The 21,589-nt window shown below is 42.9% G+C and overlaps 1 protein-coding gene across 6 annotated transcripts in view; it reads right to left on the bottom strand.

Moving 5' to 3' along the window:
* KDM2A (lysine demethylase 2A) overlaps nucleotides 1–21,589 on the bottom strand; it is a 1,348,567-nt gene that overhangs the window by 331,176 nt on the left and 995,802 nt on the right. For all 6 annotated transcript variants that reach the window (XM_069628943.1, XM_069628942.1, XM_069628941.1 and 3 more), the window contains one exon: nucleotides 13,612–13,695. In XM_069628943.1, the coding sequence (XP_069485044.1) occupies nucleotides 13,612–13,695 (84 nt within the window). The remainder of the gene's footprint in view (nucleotides 1–13,611; nucleotides 13,696–21,589) is intronic.

Here is a 21,589-nt window from a genome sequence, read left to right as displayed (position 1 = left end):
TCCCTCTCCTTGCCCGCTCTCTCCCGAGCTGCCAAGCTCCAAGGAGGAAAAACGGGGCGACCATAAGCAGCGTCAGGCACGCCCAACGCTGCATAGGCACGCCGACAAGTGGAAATGGGAGCAATGCCTCTCACCGCCTCTGACTGCACGGACCTGGGTGCCTTTATGTGGCTCACACAGTCCTGAATGCCTTTCACTGGCACAACAGACCCTCTGGACACTGCCTGCAACAGGTCTTCTCAATGCTGGTGCTGGCTGGGTCTCCTTGACGTGCTGGCAATGCTCAGCACGCCACAGCTGCTCACGGTGACGTTCACAGGCCGCCCAGCGCCATAGTGCCAGGGTGTGGGGAATCTTATCCTCGAACTGCTGCCCCCCCCCTTACCCCAGCAGCACTGCATGGAAAATCCTCGAAGTCCGTCCTAACATCCCATCCTCGTCGCCAGTGAAAGGAAGAGCTTCCGCCATAGGTAAGTTTCACCTTCCTTTAATGTCCATGGTCTGTCACGCTTGTATAAACACTACAGAATGGTAGGGAGACGTAGACAAGTATGGACACAATGTTTCCCCACACCCATCAACCATCCACTCTCACTGCTCAGTCCCAACCGTCATTAACAGAACGCCAGAGCCACCACATTCCACAAGAGAGCTGTGGCATCACCAGCACTCCACACACAGGTCCCATTACCACAGAATGCTATAGTGTAGAGACTCGGGCACCTGCTGAAAGTTCCAAAAATGAAACACCAAGACAAATATTTGGTATACAAATAATTTACTACAAATATTGTACAAGGAACGTGACCGTTTTTTGTACTTCAGCTGCAATAGATCAGACAGTGCTCAAACAAACAATAAAGAGGACGAGAAAAGAAAGGGAATAAAGCTTTGCTTACCCCCACTTTACTCGCAATCTAGAAAAGTGAAATACAATAAACAAAAAAAAGTTTCTGGAAGTTATTTGATTTACTCCAGTAGTTGCTGAATATGTCGGTTTCAGCCAAATCAAATCAGAGTCAACTACATATGTTAACATTTGTTTCTGCATACATCTTGCATTTCACTTGGGCCGGGAGGCTACCTCAGAGGCAACGCGTGTGTCTTGGAAGCAAGTAAACGCATAGCAACACAGTTTCGAATCGCGGTCTCGCGCTTAGAAACTGGTCTTCGGTATTAAGCGAATTAAAAAAGAACAATTAGAAACAATGGACGATATCTGTATCGATCAAATAACACATTCCCTAGTTAATAAGTCCGGGAATTTAATTCTGTAGGGAACCCTCAGTTTCTATCAGAGTTCACTTATTCAACTTGATGGGTCAAATGTTAATGGTCACTCTAGGGGTCGACATCTCTGAGGGACAACTCAACGCCAGATAAAAGTGAGTGTACTCCCCTCTACAAGGGTAAATGCAGAGACGTTTTGGCGAGATATGTCAGGACGACAGGAAAGACGTGGACCCTGCATGTCGTCAGCTTCAGTGTGATGTAAACCTCACTGGAAGGCCTGAACTCTAATAGAAACAGTTGCTATTCACCGTCCTTGTGTGGGCGGTCGCGTTGTGTCCGCCGGCGCCAACAATGCCCGGTTGAATTATTGGTAAAGTTCAAAAATGGTTTTCTGAAACGGGAGAGATATAAGCTGCTTCCCATACAAGGACCTCTTGCAATACATGTCATATATTCGCGGTATGCTTATCCAAAGGGAAAAGGGTCGTTCCAAGTTATGAGGATGGTAAGCGTTTTTCTAAATGTGCCGTTCGGTCACCTTGCATCTGCATGACTCCAGCAGTGTGGGGAACTGCAAGGAGACATCAAAATGTGCCACGTGGATCGAAATTGGGATTTGTTTACCAGGAGCAAAAAGCAGCTCATGGGTACCCGGCATAACCAGTTAAGCAGGAGCTAGCTGTGGGGAACCAGGAGCTAGTACAGACTACACTGCAAATCTAACTTTGCATATTGCGCAAACTAACTTTTTGTCCATTTCATGTTATGCTCTAAATGGCCCTTAAGCGTGTTCATTATCGTCTTTTATATACATTCCCAAACATACATCGTTAATATCACATAGCTAGGTTTGTATGACACCACTTGCACAGGAGTGAAAAGGAAGCTGTTGGTTCAAGCTAACCATAGCTCCCAGGTCCTGGTGATTTCGAACCCTGTGATCGTAGCCGAAATGGAGCTGCGTAGAGTTGGGGGGCAGGTCACAGAGATCAGGTTACCTCTTTCCGAATGCTCGGTTTTTTACGGTTGGCGACATCCATGAGCTGGTTTTGGCTCCTGCTCATCGAACACTACGATCACCATAAGGAGAGCACAGTCCAGAAGGTATGAATAGACCTTCTCCCCTATGGAGGCATCATCAAGATGAATCGCAGTCCTTACCCCGAGGAAGGAGCCCGAAAAGTCAAACTGACCATCTTGGGTGCAAAGGTGGGGCATGAAGATGCTCGCAACCAATTACAAAAAGCAGGTAGTGGAGGGTAGAAAAAAAACCAGGCACCTTATCGAAAGAGGAACCTAGGAAGTACAAATCTTAACCATATGATGTGCAAAGACCGGAAAGGCACGGACAACTCACTTGAGACAGCAGTCAAATAAGGCTAGACACCCCACCTCACCTCTAGATCATTCACAGGTACAGAAAGGTGCTCATGTCATTAAGCCGTTTGCCAGATTCACAGACATTCCAGGCCCTATGGAGAGAACAGTGCCAGGGCATTCTTGTCCTGTTTAGACTGCAGGCCACGAATGTACTCTAAATCAACTTGCCAGAGGAGCAGCCAGAGGCACATACACTCAACCCGGTATAGGAACAGTGGCTCAAGACAATTTTGCAGGCATGGAGACCCTCCAGGAGGTGTCACAAGAGTAGGACGAGCCAGAGGAAACAGAGTCCTCCCCGCCCAAGACACATCCCTCCTAGAATCCCTGAGCTAGCTGCATTATGCAGCAACAAATGTTGTGCTCTGTAGGGCCTGCCAGTGTTACTTTTTTTGTATTTGTTTAGCTGTTACAAACAACTTTTCAAATATTTAACAATTGTTTCAGAATCAATAAAATAATACATTTACATGCATTTTAGAAAAATAATTGTATCTCACTTCTCAACTTTTCTTAGATGTTTTATACATTTATACACAAGAAACATCTGGCACGATCATCTCTAAAAAATGTACAATAGCTACCTTCACAGCCAATCTAGGACTTGTAAAGAGAGATTTCCAAAGTGTTCCCTCATCCGGCTCAGAAAAGAAGACAAGTACATTTTGAAACAGTTTCATGCGCAGATAATAAAGACCAGGGCACGCCACAACTAAGTGTTGAAGAGTTTCATTCTGTTGTACATTTAGGCAGTAACGACAAAAATTCTCATGCGGGGCAATTTGTTTTCGCCTCTGTAGAACATCACGGGTGTGCCACAAATTAAATCTGACTCTCATATATTGTCGTCGTATATGTGGAGATGGACATTTATTTAAGTATTCCGCCAGGACTTTGTATTTTTTCAAACCAAAGACTGCGCTATCAAAGTCCTTGTAGGTCTTACAAGCTGCCCAGTTTTTAATCCAGTCATATTCAAAGATCTTTTTCTTTGCTAAATCTGGATTAGTGAGTAGGATTTCAATAGTTACAGCAGCCAGGGCCATTTCGGTAAACAAAAGCGTGCACCACTTAAGAGGAAATCCAGAGGTGTTAACAAGTAGGTACTGTGCTACTATGCCCAACTTGAAAACAGGGAAAGCTTGGAAAGCTAAAGTGCACGGTAAAACCGTGATCGTCCTTTTAACCGTTAACAAGGAAAACTTATGGTAACACAACAACAACGGTTATACTAGGAAGGCAGGTATTCTAGATGCATCGTGAGTATGCTAACAAATTGATCAATTGGAGTGCTCACACTCAAACACAGGAAAAAGGGGCCACCCGACTTGGCGTACCTAGCCCTAAGGAAGAACACCCTAGCCCTGGCGGGGGTGTCTATCCCTGGGTAGCGCGTGGTGTATCGCCTACTAAATAGATATAGAGGAGAGAGCTGTCCCTCAACCTTCTATACTGGTCGCTGTGTCCGGTGACAGACACATATCGTCCAAAATGAACAGAGGATAAAAAATGGTATTCTCCAGACGGTTGAGCAATGTTCAACAAGGTGTGGATTAGATCTTGGGGCTGCTTGATCTGGAGTGTGGGTACAACCTGCAAAGCAGGTCAACTGTTTTTTTGCCTTCCAAAGTGTATAACTTTACTGGTGCCCGTGGGTCACTGAGGTTGGGATAGAAAACAATTCGTCTGGAGAAACCACTGGTGGGTGGAGAGGTAAAACACAGCCGGAGGAAGGCTGGAGGGCTAAAAGGTGGCTCTTGTAAAAATGTTAAGCTCACTCGGTGGTGATGAGCGTGCTACAACAAATCATTCAGGAAAAAAACTCTGTCGGTATGCAAGAGATCAGAGGTGGGTCATGAGAGCCCTCATGACCGAAAGGGGTCGACCGGTTTCAATGGCGTTAGGGATTTATGCCATCTTCATCAGGACCATTAGTTTTAAATGCAAACTGGGTTGCCAGGGTTCAGAAAACAGCTGAACGTGATCGTGAATTTCTGGTGTCTCCTCTAGGCCAAAGTCCAATGTAGGAGGCAGGAGGCCGATGGAAATCAAGGGTGGTTCGAAGCACCACACTGTAGCTGCACAAAAAGCGGCAAACAGGGCTCACAGGTCAGGCGTACCTGCAATAGGGCTGCTGCTCGTCTCTGGAGGGTCTGTGTGCTGTATCAGGCTGTACAGCTCCGGACTGACGATTCTGGTACTATGCCCAATACATTTGACACATTAAGATTTAGCAAACATTTCCTCAGGAAAGCTTACATTTTCCACAATATTTGGGAATAGAGTGATAATACCCCCAACTCAAAACGTATCATAGGTAGAGGAGTGCAGTAGGCAATTGCAGTACCTTCCTCCAGTATTTACCCTCTAATTGGTCCCAGTACAGCTGATTTTGCAGGCTTCCTGACTCAGCACCATACAACAATATTGGTACAGCCTTCATTTGGTAAAAAGACAATGCATGTTTGAAGCTAAATTTACCATATTTTGCAACAAGAATTCTTGTCTGGGAGATCAGAGTCTGAAGTTTGTTATTTGTTTCCCAGTTTTCAATTTTCGGTGTAACAGAATTGGAAATAATAACACCCAGATATTTATAATGATCAACAACCAAAAGTTCCTTTCCCTGTATTGTCCGAGCATATTTCTTATTCTTTCGTTAACCTGTATTATGGCAAACTAATACTTGGGATTTTGGTGCATTTATTTCCAGATGGTTAGAGATCGTCTACTGATTTAATCTATTTAGCATAAGCTGGAGACCATATGGTGTTAATGACAATAGTACCAGATCATCAGCATGTAGTAAATAGCTGACTTTACTGGTACCCACTTTCGGAGGGTCACAACAGATAGAGCTGAAAATTGAGCCCATGTCATAGATGAAAAAATTGAATAAGCTTGCAGCCAATGGACACCCTTGCTTTAGGCCTCTCAAGGTATCAATAGGGGCAGATAGTAAGCCTTCAAGCGTTAGGCGTACCTGCATTGTGGTGTTAGAATGCAATAGCATCAACATATTCACTAAGGAGTTTGGGCAATTATATCTATTTAGTTTTTTGTGAAGCAATGCCCGGTCAATAGAATCGAACGCAGCCCGAAAATCTATGAACGCCAAGTACAATGACTGGGACAATATATTTGGGATAGTACCCAAACCTGAGACTAAGCCAGATTGAAAGCTGTCTCTTACTTGTGCCGACATGGACCACGCATTAAATCTTTTCAATAGCAGTCTACCAAAGATTTTACCAGGTACATCAAGAAGGGAGATTAGCCGATAGCTACTAGGTGCCTGCCGATCCCCCTTCTTGAAGCCTGGGCTACATTGACTGCAGTAAAGATGTTATACAATATTGATGCCCATAATTCCGGGTGCAGCTTTAGAGTATAATTCGATAAACCATCAGTCCCGGCTGCTTTAGAGTTAGATGAAGTTTTAATGAGAGTACAAATATCCTCATAATCAAAATCAAGTTTAAATTGACCATTCAAAACACTGGGTTGAAAAGGGGCTGCACCTTCTGGAACTGAATATAAGTCAATAAAAAGGTTTGTCCAAGTTTGTTCTGACATAACATTTGATTGTGCTGCAAGTTGTGAAGACCCTGTAGCACAATTAATGAAAGCCCACATTTTAGCAGTGTTTTTAGTTGCTAATATGGACAGCATTCCTGCACCATCTTGTTGGAACAGAATTGCGCGATGACTTTTTACCCAGTTAGTATATTTTGACTTTATTTTCGCAATCAATAGAACTCTTGACAGCCGGAGGATACTTCATAGCCAATCTCAACTGGGCACATTTTTCGGTTTTCTTTGTCCTCATAACTTGGTCAAATATATGCGGATGTTTAGTTTTTGATCTGACCTTAGTTCTTGTATCATGAAAGAGCTGCATAGTATTACTATATTGAATACACGGGTTGTTCATAATACTAGAGTTTTGCTCAGTTGTTTCTGATAGATATTGGTTAAATTTATAGACAGCATCCTCAGACCATCATAGTCTATTAAATCCCGGGTTCACAATTAAGACTCCTTGGGGCTGGACACTGTTGAATTGTGGTGATTTTTTTCTGCGACCGTTTCATTGATAAAATATTATGGTCGCTTTGTTTAGTGTCAATGATTTCAAAATTCTCAATCGAGGGCAGTAGAGAGGTACTAACAAAAATGTAATCAATCACTGATTCCAGATGACCATTACGCCATGTGGCCCTCGGGGGTATGTCTTCTTTGAATATGTCATTAAGCATATGTAAACCATGGGCTTTGGTCAACCCAAGCCATCTATACACCAGACCTTCGAGATTGGTTTTTCCCAAAGATTAAGTTAACATTTAGGTCACCAGCAAGAATCAAATGTGTAACTGAGTGCTCCAGAGCAACCATATCCAAAAGCATTATGACATCATCAAAGAAAACAATATCACTTATGGCAGCAGTGTTCCAGTATATGTTAAGGACAGCATAACATACATCGTGAACCCTAACCTTTACCAGAAGCATATGTTTATTTGGGGCTGCCCAGAATTCCGATGACACACCCTTTCGAATTTTAGTAGCTATAAGCCGCCCAGCCGATGGTCTGCCCATTATCGGCTTATAAGCCGAATTGATGTGAAAGCAAAATCCATTCCAAACTGGAGGATCAATAAGCCATGTCTCTTGTAAAAGAATTAAATCATACAATCCTAAGTGATTCGAATCATTATTAAGGAGATGAATATACCCTCTAGTGTTCCAACTTAAGATCGATATTTGCAATTGCATATGGTCCTGTACTAGTTATGCTTGTTCTTGGGTACATTTACATGAGCAAGTGGTACTTCTTGGGGGGTTAACCTTTCCCTTCTGGGGGACTGGATGACCCAACAGATTTTTCAAAACCGGGGTAGGTGTGTTATTTTCAGCAATAAGTTCAAATCCCAGGTTAAAGAGATGAGTTTTTACAGACCAGATGAGATTTTGAACGACCCGAGAGTTCAACCATAATCTCACAGTATTAAGATTCTGGTAATTCACAAATTCTACATACTCAATATCAGCCGAGTTAATGTCTTCCAACTGTACAATTTCAGAAAATATGGCCATAATGGATCTTCTGTTAAGATTATATTGCTTGCAGGGTAGAATTTTGCAAGCCAGAATCAATGAATATGGTTCCAATCTTTTCTTCACCAATGGGTTTATCTGCTGACCTAAGCCACTGTGGGGTCGACCATGAGGAACTCTTGGTAATTCACTTTTTGTTTTTACCTGAATTTGTTTTAGGGCAGTTTCAATTAACCTCATCATTGCTGCTGTTAAGTCCATCCCGTGGGTATAGGGGGTTTGAGGGAGAGATTTCTGAGACTGCCCTTCCCTCAGGTCAATAGACACTATCTAAGCCAGAGGTGTATATAACAGGCTTTTTTTGAGAAGACACACTCATTTGTGTTTCTTTTAGTCTGGATTGGGGATAATCCAGAGTCTGAGTGCTAGAGTTATCAAAGGCCACTCTTCTGTCTTGTTCCCCTAAAATGTTTAGAGCAGGACATTTTGGATCCCTCCCCACTGATCTTGTCAATGTCTGGTTAGAGATATATGCATCAACTGCTGTTCTGAATTCCAGTCTGTGTGCCTGAAGGGCATATTCATTTCTAGACTCTGTTATACTAACTTTAGTATTATCAAAAAGAGACAATGATGCTTGCTTTTTTCGATATCGCAGCACTTTGTAAGTCCACTTCTTTCAACAATGCATTCAGAGGGGCATAATCTGGTGGAACAGATACAGTGTCAGGATGTATTAATTAGCCATGCATCTGCTGTTTATATTTTTTCCTTATGGCTTCAGATGCTACCATGGCACTTTTTTTCCTTTTAGGAAGTGTGAGAGCCTTAAAAAACTGCTTAGAGCTTGAATTCGTTACCACTTTAGGGGCACTTTGATTTTTTGTTAACTTCTCTTTCTGTGTGTTGTTATTTTTCCTACCATTAGCAGGAGTGAAGATGGTATACACTTTTTTTTGTCGTCGTTATTGAGGTGTTTAGACTAACCATCGGAACCTCATCAGGTTAATTCTCAGAATCACAATTCTGTATAAAGTTCTCATTCGGTATATTTTCGAGAATAATCCCCCTCGATCAAGGGAATAGCAAAATCAGTTTTCTCTACCAATACCGATGTCTGGACAGATACTGAGTGTGAAATTGGAGCTTTATGTTTGAGAAAAGTTAGTTTTTGTAACTCATGCCTGATGTCCATCCCAAAGGTGTTTTGCCAGTGAAATATTTGATCTAGTACATCCGCCTACTTGTTTAGTTTAGTGTCAAGGGCCTCAAATAGTTTCCCTAGCGTTTGAATAGCAAAGTTCATAGCCTGCAGGGTGGGTTCTAACATTCTCTCCCCCTGCCTGTCTGAATATGGCGGAGACCTGCTAGAAATGGGGGGGGATAGGTCTTCTTGGCGTAGGGTGGATGAAAGACACACTCACAAGTGAACTCGTACTATTGGGTTCAGGCGTGACAAATAATACAGGCGAGGCTGACAGGTTATCAGGTAACGTATGGCCGGACAACCCAGAGCCCTTCTTGCCAAGATCAATGTCCTGTACAACTGGCATACTTTTCGCCTCTAAATTATCTGCCTGATTTGGGATTGCGGTAGGAGGAAGTGCTTTTAACAGCGCGCTGTCAGTGACAGAGGAGGTGTGCGAGGGCATTTTTGCAACAGTAGGAACATTAGATGGATTCAATTCACATGTATCATTCATTACAGAAATAACAGGCATTAGTAACTTACATGTCTCGGCTTGTTGCAAGGATACATATTTTTTTATCCATACAGGCCTTAGTGGCTGGAATACAGGCAGCGGGAAGGTTAGTTTTATTTACCAATGATTTTGTAACCGTCGTCAATAGCGGAGGCTTGCCACTGAGATGGGCCTTTGCCGTGATGTCTTTATAAAAAGCGCGAATATCCTTTAGAGCCTTTTGACATCCAGCCATGGATTTCTTATTAGGCGTGGATGCAAGATGAGCGCTGGCTCGCGAGGAGCTCTTTGATGGGGTCATAACTAACGCTCTCAATAAAGGGGGCGAGTTTATATACCAGGCTGAAGTGGATTCCTCTTAGACAAGCGTAATTGCATTCCTCACTGCAATCACAGAACGCTCGTACCGCAACACCGCGGCGAAGAGGCAAAGAGGTACTTCTGGTACTTCGCCTGGTGCGCGCAATCCCCAAATTTAACCTCTTCCTGAGCAAGGGGGCGGAGCCACTGGTAGTAACGCTGTAGAACGGGTAAAAATGCACGTTCAGAGAAGAAATTAATGCACAGCGTCCGGACAGCGTGGGAGGCAAAGAGGTACTTCCGGCACTTCGCCTGAGTTACTTCTAAACAGCCTTCTTTAGAGTTAATGGCTTAGAGGCAGCTGGTGTAATAATAACGCCTTAACCAAGTACGTCTTCACCCACTCTACTTATAAGCCAACAGTTATGTCTGGTGTATCAATATTAGAAAAGCATTTACAAAAAGGTACTGACATTAGATGCCCGGGTACTCACTCCATTTGTCAGGTCTTGCAATCATATGGACGGATATTATTATGCCAGTGAACGGGAATTTCCTATCCATACCTGCACAAAAAACTATCTTTGCCAATGATTAATTGTTGTTCTCAATAAGCCAAAAAATATTGCATTGGAGTACACAGAAGATAAATGTGATGAGTGTAGTGAGCCTGTGCGTGAATGGTCATTCACCCAGCCATGGCCACCTACTACATTTCCTTACCCGCACAGAAAACACCCTCCGGGGATCTCTGCGTTTGCCTCAAATTACCAAACATCAAACTGTGTGCTGTATAGGCATACCAGTGTTATTTCGAAGCAGTCTTCTGCGAGTGAATGGCTTGATTGCTGATATAAAGGAGCTTCCAGTCTAATAAAGTTGCCACTGATTTATAGATGCCTTTGCAGTCTGTTCCTCGCAAAAAGTCCTGTTAAAAACAAGTATTGGCAAAGGCATAAGGTCTAGCTTGTGTATAGGTATTAGGTCGGCAGTTCCATCTGCCCAGTACTCAGTACTCCCCATATCCAGAGGTTACCATCGAGCCTGGCAAGTGAATGCTTAGCCCATGCCACACAAAAGCCCAAACTGTTGGCTTTGCCAATGCTTTGTATTAGTTGTGGCTATTAGAAAGCTGGAGACCTAAAAGCCAATAAGTCAAAACTACTGGCAATGGAGTTCAGGTGAGGGGAGATGGGACGTGAGGCTGAATCCACTGAACACCCATACTAATCCCCAAGGATAAATGTAAGCATGCATTAGCTTATAAAGCTTAAAAGACCGTCACAAGACAAAATACATAACTATACAAGTATAAACAAATTAGCTTATTTACAAACAACTCCTACCACTTAACTTTTATACAGTACCTCTCTACAAATTGTCCAGGATCTAACATGCAAACTCAGAGTTGAATTCCAGATCTCATTCGCAACCATAACAATTCTATTAAAAGAATTAATCAAGTACAAAATAAGAAAGGCGATACTTCTAAAGCGCACACAGAAAAAATATACAGATGCTTCAAAGAGTGTTGCAGTACCTACATACTCTTTGGCCCTTAGGAATATTAAGCAGGGGACCAAGAACATCAATGGCTCCAAGCTAGTAACATAAATCTCATATGGATGTAACATTGTTCTCCTAATCCCATAAGACTTTGCGTGTAACTATTTCCGATTCTTTGTATTTTCCAAGACCTTCCAAACTTCCAGTTCGTCATCTGTGTGAAGAGGCCTTTAATTTTCACAAATTCAATCAAGGTAAACTTCCTCTCTACGGGCCAGAAGACTCGCCTCTTCAAAAACCTCTTCAGACCAAAAAAGAGATCAGATTTAAGTCTAATCAAAAGTACCACACAGTCAAATATATTTATGTGGATTTCTACATAAAATAAAACACAATAATTACACAAAAATACAAAATAAACCGACTTTCCAACATCCCAACTGGACCCAACATAAAGTAATAAAAACATCCGTAACTGTCTTCCTTAAATCATTAAAACCAGATAAAATTAATAACTTTTTTTCATTGGTGCAAATCTAAAGAAATTCACCACCGGCAGGCGCTCCATACTCATAACTTTCTTTATATGGTTGTTATGTAAATTTATTGACACCATAATTAGGAAAAAAGATACTTAAAAGTTGCATACAAACTTCTTAAGTGATAAAGTGACTTTCCATAGCTAACAACAGTTAAGGTCGTACATCAGCGTACAACAGTTTTGGCTATGGGATGGCTGCAGACGTAAAAGCCAATAAGCCAAGACCATTGGCATAAAAGTACAGAGGAGGCTGGGGGATAGCCGAACACAGTCTGGGGTTGTCTGACCTTTTAACCACCAACTGAACATATACACAGACACATATATATACATATATACACACACACACACACACACACACACACACACGTATTTGCTTAAAAAGCTTAAACGCCCATCACACTACAAAACACATTATCCTATTTACAAACAACTCATAACAACTTGTATACAGCATAGCTCTAAAAATTGTCCAGGATTTAACATGCAAACTCAGAGCTGAAATCCAGATCTCATTCACAACCATACAAATTCTAAATGTTAAAAGTATTAAGAGCTTTCAATGGGAGTACATTCAGTCTAACCATTAAAATACATCTACATTCACAGGATTACTAACTTATCTTCCGACTTCAGAATAGTCGGTGGCCTTATACAGTGCAAGAGAAGATAAACACTTTAGCCGTGTCATTTTCTTTATCGAAAGAAATGGACTTACTCGTTAATTCATTTTCCATTTTTAAAAACCCATGTGCAGTCAGTTCCTTCACGGACCCACTTATTTAAGAGAGCACAACCCTTGTTATACCAAATACATTTACATCTAGAATTGGAACAGACCATCTCTCCCATTGCATTCTGTATATTGGGGTTCTTAAGGCCCAACGCATGAGTCTTTCATTAAAAAAAGTTACCATTCTAAGTTTTACCAGAGTGACTTTATTTGGGATCCCTAGCTCCAACCTAAAGTACTCAGTGTATTTGTTCATAAGCCTGACACGGGACATGCCAGAGAAGTCCCTTAATATGAGAAAGCCAACTTATAACTGGTATGCTTACTCTACCATAAATTCGGATGATGGGTACAAGTGAAAAGCCTCCATGCTGCTCATAAAAGCGGCAAAGGGCAGCCAAGTGTCTCACTTGCAAAATCGTGTGTTGAAACCCCATGGACAGGTGGCGTTGTAACGTAACTCCAAATACTTGTCATAATGGAACGTTTAATACTGTGACCATCTAACTTCCAAATATAGGATACCTGCCTTTTCTAACATACCCTTATATTGATCTGTATTCATCTTAAGGTCACGAACCAGGGAATACTTTCTCAACGAACTTCTGCGTGTCTGCAGTCCCTTTGGTGTGTGGTCCAGGACAGCAATATCATCCGTATAAGCCACATAAATTAAAGGGTACATTCCAGTTTTGGGCGGGACAGTACCACTGTCACGTAAAGCATCCGCCACGTCCGAAATATAGAACAAACAAACAAGGGGGCACATAACGCTGTCGCAATCCTCGTGTAGAGATGTTTTACAATCGTATAAAGGGAGCGAGCAACAGACCGGCTAATGCTGCTAGAGGATGCCATCTCACGCAAAGGGCCAGTTAGGGAAGGCAAGGAGGGGGAAATGACCTGTGTGGAGTCGCTTTATAAACATATCTGATTGGTAAACTGTCGCCGTGTACAAACACAGTTTGGGGCGGTACCTGATAACACTGTTGGCGATACGGACTGGCGTTGCACGTTCATGAGACACCAACTGATTTCATGTGACCGCAGGCATATCGGGACAACATTGACGCAAGCTGGCGGTCCCTGAACCTGTAATTGAGACCACTACATCAACTAGCTGGAGAAGGTACTGACACACCGGACAAAACACTTACCTTGTCTCTCTTCGGCCAGTGGACGATGGGTAGACCCGTCAGTGCGAGCTTCTTGGGGTCGTTAGCGTGTTCCTCCAGCAACTTCTGAAAAAAGGCCAACACAAGGCGGTGAGGGGGACAGCAGAGCACGGGCGTCACTATCTGTGGCACCCCACACAGAGATCTCCAGTCACAATCCCAGCCTCTGTCTGCAGCGTGCTCAATCACTCCATTTCCTTCACAAATCGCAGCCTGCCCTAGTGGCCCCAGAGGTTCCTTATACGCAGAGCTGTTCCGAGTGCTGACCCGACAGCCAACGGACAACAGAGACTGCGCAAGACGAAAGTTGGCGCTTACACCGAGGTACCCCTGCAGTCACCATATCACCGTCGCTACACGCCAAGCAATAAAGAGCCGAGCCCGGCCCCGAGAGGGCCGGGCCGGGATTGTAAATTGGCTGAGGAAGGAACCCTAGTCGCCACACCGCTTCGCCGTGGCTCCCGCACTTCCTGCCTCTGACAATGAGTTGCCGTCCGCAGCCCTCTACCCTCCCCTCCCCCACACGCGCACACACTGGCAGTTCCCAGCAGTGCATTGCAGCGGAAGGGGAAACCTGTAGAGACCCCGCCCCCAGGCCGGTCGTCCTAGGAACACTCCTGGGATGGGAGGACTAAATCCCTCCCAAGACCCCAACATGAGTCAGCAGCCTGGCTGCCTTTCGTGATACGCTTACGCATGCCACGCTAATACCGGCTGGTGCTTAGTTTACCCTCAACGAACGTCCAAGCTCCCAAACACCCCCACAGTTAATTCACTACAAAACAGTCTTCTTTATAACGAGAATAGGAACCATGTGCCACGCTAAATGTGCGCCCACAAGTGAAGTCTGTACCCAACCAGCAGCATGCCCCCACAATAAGCTGCTCTCACCCCTATAAGCAACACGCCGTTTAATTCTACAGAACCCACCGATGCAAAGTGCCGGCCACGGGCCAATGACTCGTCAGCAAGCATCGCGTGGCCTACTATGCCTGACAAAAAAGTTTAACCAAACAAGTACCCCCCCCCCCCGCACAATTCCTTAGAAGGTTTTTCAGGTCAGGTTACCGAGAACCCCAACCCACGTGGTTTTTCAGATAAAGGCTGACCAAAAAAGCTGCCATTTAATTTACACTGCATGCACACAGACTGTTGTTTTGATATCTTCAAAGTATGGCATTGATAGCCATAATTTGCTAAGGGCGTATTATATGTTCGTCCAGAATTCCCATAAGCAATCATTGTAGGCCTCGCCCAGTCCTGCACTTAATTAACGGTCATACTTTCAGCCCTTGCGCCCTGCTTCCAGCATATCTCTATGAAGCCACCTGCCTCACCACACATACTCTTCCAACACCAAACCAAATATCACCCCGTCATATTCTAAGCCACCCTACAAACAAGCAACGTGACATCTCACTGAAAGCAGGCCGCATATAAAACATGTACGTGTCAAACACACCCAAAGCAACCAGGATGCTTGCCCGTAAACCGCAATATATTTCACACTGGGACAATCTCATACACACGACAAACAGCATACTCAAGAGACATATCCATCAATGTTCAAACTCATTTGACCCACCAGCCCCCTCCACTCTGCTGCAGATAAAGCAGCACTGCAAAGCCAAACTTTGATGTATTTGAGTTGGTGGCCGTTTGCCGTGATGGGGGGGGGGACCTTCATTCTGGAGTGGGGTTCATATTTTCCGTTACTAATCACCCATATTTCATTACAAGGTGTTCTTCTAAGTACTTGCTCATCTCTAGATTATACATTCCAATTGAACAAGTGACAATCGCTCCGCTGTCAACCAACCACACAAAGCACATTTTTAGCATAATGGGAATGGTGTTAATAACTTAGATATTTCTAGTTTCTCTGGTCAAGAGCATAGAAAAAACTGTTTTTTTAATGGTAATGTTACATGGTTAAAAACAAGGCAATTTACCCTTTCACATTCTTCAAATCGATATACAAAAGGAAAAGAAAAAAGTTATCACAGCATAAAACACTTCTAAAAATATAAAATACATATAAATATACACAGTATCACATCTATAATAATAAAGAATTCATCCAGAACTCTGTAAATACACATACAATCCAAATGTAAAACAAATGCTAGCAAGAATCGATTAATAACAGTATCATCTTATGTTTCCCCCCCATGGGCAACCTGGCTTTTCTGCCACAAAACTTTAACGCAATACAATTTATTCCCAGACCACATCAAACAATATCAAGTAGGAATATCAGAATAATCTAATTCATTAGTTGTAGCTGCAAAGATTTCAAGGCGGCGGCAACTGCCACTACAGCCAAGGTCGTGCGTCCCACTAGACAGTGATGCCAAACTGTTTTAAATCATCGCCCCTGTGGGGTGAAATATTGCCCCTGAATGCCAGAAATAAAGGGGCCAGAGTGATTTGTAAAGTCCCAATGAAGTCTAAAGCCAGCACAGACATGGTGATGTCGGACATGAGGCCTATTTAACTAAAGACAGGCCTAAATATCAAATTGAGGAGACGTATGCTGGGAAGTTCAAACGTGCGAAGATATGCGCAGTGCATTTCAGCAAGGAAAGGGAAAGACATGTGGCTGAAAATGCTGTTTTACTAAATCCATGGAAAGCTACAGTTTTTACTTAAAGAGACCGATAGCTGTGTTTACATTGCCTTCAAGGTAATACCAGATTGTGCTCCAGTAATATCAAGTGAAACAAAGCTTATTGCAATTCTAATAAATAAAAGAATATCCCTTTTCCTCATCCAAATGATAGTATACAGAGAGAAGTGCTTACTAGACTGAGTTTGAACATGTTTTACTCATAACTGCCCTATACATATGGACAATCCAGAAGTGATACTGTCTTTTTCAACTGTGAGATTAAAGAAGTACATTACACATGGATATAACCCCCAGGTGCCTTATACAATGTCATGTAAAATGCACTGTGTGCAAGTTTAAAAGCAATTTCTTGCAGAATGTTTACATGCAGCTGGGCATTTCTCCTCAAAATGAAACTTAACCTCCAAGACCTTTCCTCTTCAGGTCTTGGAGAGGGAGGTCTGGTTGTCAACCATCAATCAGGTCCATTGCTTAACAAACCTATAAAGAAACACTGCCTAGATTTAAACCACAGTGGAAAAAGATAAAGTCATGCCTATTCTTTCAGCAAAAGTGACCTTGAGGTTACAACGCCCACAAAATGTACATTAGAGTTGCAGCCAGGGCCATTACAAGGCCAAAAAGGGATGGGTGAAGATAAACATGAGCCAGCATCTCGCTGATCACATGCTTAAGGGGAAATGAAAATTAAAGAGAATAAAGGTGAGGCTGGAGTTTAGTTAATAGAAAAATACATATTTCATAAAAAGGGCAGCGTATATGTCTTAACAATCATTCCAGACTTTTATTAAAGGAGACAGTAACCCCCTTTGAATCATTGAATCATGCTAAAACGATTTATGTGTGATAAATATAACAGACGTTATTAATGAAAATTTGATTTGGGCCTTCCCTTGATTCCGAGAGATTTGAAAGTTGGTGTGAGGGTGAAGGAAAAAAAATGAACATGGGAACTATGAAGTGGCATATTTTTCACTGATAGGCTCCAGAGCAAACAAAGAAAACCCATATATCTGCATAGAAAGGGTGTGCTGACTTCAGATTAGCATCATATGGTTGGCCTTAAAATGTAAATCTTAAAAATATATCCGTACATGTAAAGATTTTAAAAATGAGGGTTCTTGCCATGTTGATAGATTTTCAGAGTTTGAACATCCCAAGCCCACATGTCAGTTCGGGATGACAAAGCTTTCTCCTCCCACAGCTTTCCTAACTCACACCCCTGATCTCCTTATCCTATTAACACACAGGTGGGTAGAGAAAACCAACAAATCCCTTTTGCGGAATCATGACAAGTTTATGATGTCATTTGCCCTAGAAGTAAACCAGTTTTCATCAGAACTGGGCCTTTTCACTTATTCTGGGAGGTAACCTGCTGAACTCTTGTGAAAAACACCCAAGCAGAGAGGCCCCAAATCTTGCATTAGAGCAGAGGTCTTCAAACTGTGGGGTGCGGCCGCATCCCAGGGGGGGCGCCAGAGCCCAGCATGAAATGTGTAAAAAAAATTTTTTTTTAGATTGGAGGTAATGGGAAGGGGCAGCTCACATGGTCAGACTGGACCACAAAACGGTCTTAGGCACCAATGAAAAAAATGTCCAGCAGTTGCAAATGGATATTCAGTCCTTTAGTCACACAGTTTGAATAGTACCAAGGGGTTGTTTTTTGTTCAAATGTAAACAAATTGTGATATTTAAAGAATATTTATTCAGCAACAATGGTCAAAACGACTAGCTGCATAGTGAAGTAACTCCTCAAACTGGCCAACAATGGCCAAAAAAGTGGCCCATTTTGACTGGCCTACACTAGCATTTTGCACTTTTGGTATGGTCATCACCCTATTGCCCTATAGGCCAGTCCAAGCCTGCCGGCCCATCCATAATGGGTGAGGGGGCATCCACCCACTGGCCACCTCACCCATTATGGAGGAGCCGAGGAGCCAGCCCAGTGAAACACTGAGCACTCCCTCAGCTGCTTTTTCCAGCTGAGGGAGTGCTCCCGGGCTGGCTGAACTGTCGAATGGAAACACTGTTTGCCTTTGACAGTTCATTTCTCCAGCCGCACATGATGACTGAGCCATGCAACGCTGGGCGTGTTTTGCTTCGCCAGCCTTGCATAGCTCATTGGAAATGCTGGCTGGGGCACTGCATGTATGTATGTATGTACAAGGGGGTGCTCCTGCGCCTCCTCGCACATACGGGCAGAGCAACCTGGAGCGGGGCATTTTAGCAACCATGCGCAGGCCCCTGCAGAAGGTACGTTTATGGCGATTTATTTTTTATTTAAATGTGTATGGATGTGTGTATGCTTGTGCTATGGGACTGTTGGGAGCAGGATGCGTGGCAGCACTGGAATAGTGGTGGAAGTAGGGTGGGGAGGGCCCAGGGTCTGTACTGGGAGTAGGGTGCGGTGACGGCACGCAAAAGTTGATAGCGATTTCTACATACTGTCCATCTGCCAGTTTTGGGGGGGCCCGGCCTGCCCAAACCTTGCTCAGGGGGGGGCCCAGGCCAAAAAAGTTTGAAAACCACTGAATTAGAGACAGGGACCAGGAGACATAGAAGCTGACTGGGACCCCTTGGAGGAGCCAGAGGGGACTATCCTTGACTGACACCCTTGCTGTCCCAGAGGTGCCCTGCTGTTCCCTGATGCCCATTACAATGCCTCTCTTGTAAGTAAAGCTATCCTAAAGACATAGCTTGTGTAGGCCCTGCATTTTTCTCAAGTATTGTTCTAGTATTTTCCCATAGCAAAATGTCCTGTTTGTCTGTGTAGATCCTTAGCATATTTAATTTAAGTAAATCAATTAATTCTCCTATAGAAATCCCAGGATGTGTTTTGTTAGCATTCAAAACTAACAAGCTCTTCCCAGTGCGGTTTGAGCTGGTATAGACCTAAAGATTTGCCAAAAGAATTAATCTCAAAACCCTGTTTCCAAGTGAGGGTGCAGGGTGCAAAACGAAATTCCCTGTTGATCCCCCTTCATTTTAAATCAGAAGTGTGAAGCCTTGTATTTCCTTTGGATGTGTGGTGGGAAAAGCGAAATTGCCCCTTTGTTCCCATTGTGCTCTCACCCAAACCACAAAGCTCTGCCTGTTCTTTTTTTATTCCAACTCTTTATTTATTATTATCAACAGAAAAACAAAAATGCATTAAGTACAGCAAAGGATACATCTTAGGCCACTATGGAATAAACCTCACCACACATTGATAATACACAATGAACATCAGTCAAAATATAAACAAATAAAATAAATGACAACCCGAATGTATTACAATACCATCCAGGATCACCCATAAAGATCAGTGAAGATCCCCCATAGTTCATCATAAAGATCACCCCTGTGCTGCCTATAAAAGTTTTCTCATATCTTGACCAGACGTGCACGTCTAAAATCCAATCCAGAATGTTTGGAGGATTATTCTGCCCGTTCTTTTTAGGTGTGGGAAAACACATTTTTTGCATTGCTTTTCTTTCCCTCATATTGCATCTGTGGTAATGAGTGAAATAACGATTTTTTTTCCTTTGAATCTCTTTTTCCAAAGAGTGCATGTTATCAGAATCCCAAAACGATTTTCCCATTGTGTTCCCACTCTCTGGGGTCAAGACTAATGGATGTTTGGAGGGTGGGGGTTGCTGGGAGAAAAAGGTATTACAACCAAACCACCAATCGCAGTGTGTCTTGAATTGTTCTGTATTGGTGGGTGATTTGAAAAGAAAGCTGCAGGCAATTGTGACTGCCTATCTCAGTATTAGCTCTATGCTGGTGTCATTACAGAAGTCATTTTTGTTCTTGTGTTGCCACATCATTGGTGGCTGATGTTAGTCTGTTTGTCAAATTTGGTTTAAATAAACAAATCAATCTATATTCTTACTACACACCGGCCTGGTTCCTAGTCCATTATGGCACTGGGTATTTGTTGGGGTTGGGTGCGCGACGGGTTGGAGGCCTTACCAAAGTGAACCTTAAACAAATAGTGCTTTGTTGTGTGCCATCTTGATTTGGGGGAAAGGAACTCCCCAAGTTGAGTGTGACCATGTAATACAACGTGAAAACCCCAAGATAAACAAATCTTCAATTTTTTTTAACAGTGTTCATCATTTACCTTGAACAGCAGTGCAAGAGACAATTAAATGTTTTAGAATCTCGCTTTGACCTCCAATATTACAAAATCTGGAACTAGCCAATTCAGAGCAGAGCAGTCCATATCTTACTAAGATTTCTTTGGTTAAAATGAAGTTCCATTGGAACCTTAGAAATAGCGACCTAATTCACCTACCTGGGTAGACTGCAAGGTAAGGGGCTAGTGTAGTGCTCCCAGCTGTTTGTGCTTTAAACTCAAACAGCTCAATCACTTATAATTGTGCAATCACTCTATGGTAGCTATACAGTCTGATTCATATAATAACCTTAACTCGACCTGGATTCTCCATAAACTCCAAAGTTGATGAGTAAATATTTTACTAAGGAGGTTAAAACAGAATTCAGAGAACTCAATTATTAGACCATTATCCCTCAAATCTTCAAATAAGGACATTTCCACTGAGCACAAGATTTTATTATATAATATAAGCAGTTTTCAGTAGGCTCTTGAGAGCACTGAACTGATCCTGAGCTTGTACCGAATAGCAACTACGGTTACCATGCTCGGGATCCGTAAAGCTCTCCTCCAAATCAATGCGCCCCGGGGAGGCAAATATTTTCCAACTGACAGGGTTTGAATCGCAATTCAATAAAACGTTTTGGGGATCATTTTTCCCTCTAAAAGTTTATAATGGGGACCACAGAATATTTAGCAAACCTGGCACCAACCCATCTCAGCTGATTTGACAGCGATATCGCATGTTTTCTCAGCCATTCTTTGATTTCTGTGGTTTAGCGGTTATTGGGAATCCTAAATAGATTAGACTCTCCACCTTCACCAAGGATTCGGAACCCACTTTCCATTGAAAAAAATGTACTCTTCTTTTTACTTCTACAGTGCATAATTTTGGTTTTTATCGTGTTTACCTTTAATGAGCTGATACAGCCAAACTCGATAAAACCATTGATCAAATGCTGTAGGCCTATCTAGGTGCAGGCAAAGATTAAAAAGTAATCGGCATATTCCATCCAGACAGGCCTCAGGTTATGGATTTTCGGGGAAACAATAGCTACTATTTACAGGTACTCTCCTATGCCTGCCATATAGAGATTAAGAAGGGAGGGAGCAAGAACGCATCCCCGCCTAAACCCTCGAGAAGTTGAAATTTGACTTGAGGGTAGCCCGCTTTGGTTTAACCTAACCTGGACATTGGATTTTTCGTGAAAGCCGATTAACAAGTGCAA

Source organism: Ambystoma mexicanum, chromosome 12 (assembly GCF_040938575.1).
Source record: "Ambystoma mexicanum isolate Mex_15411 chromosome 12, UKY_AmexF1_1, whole genome shotgun sequence".
NCBI lineage: Eukaryota > Metazoa > Chordata > Amphibia > Caudata > Ambystomatidae > Ambystoma > Ambystoma mexicanum.
This window is presented reverse-complemented; position numbering and strand designations above follow the sequence as displayed.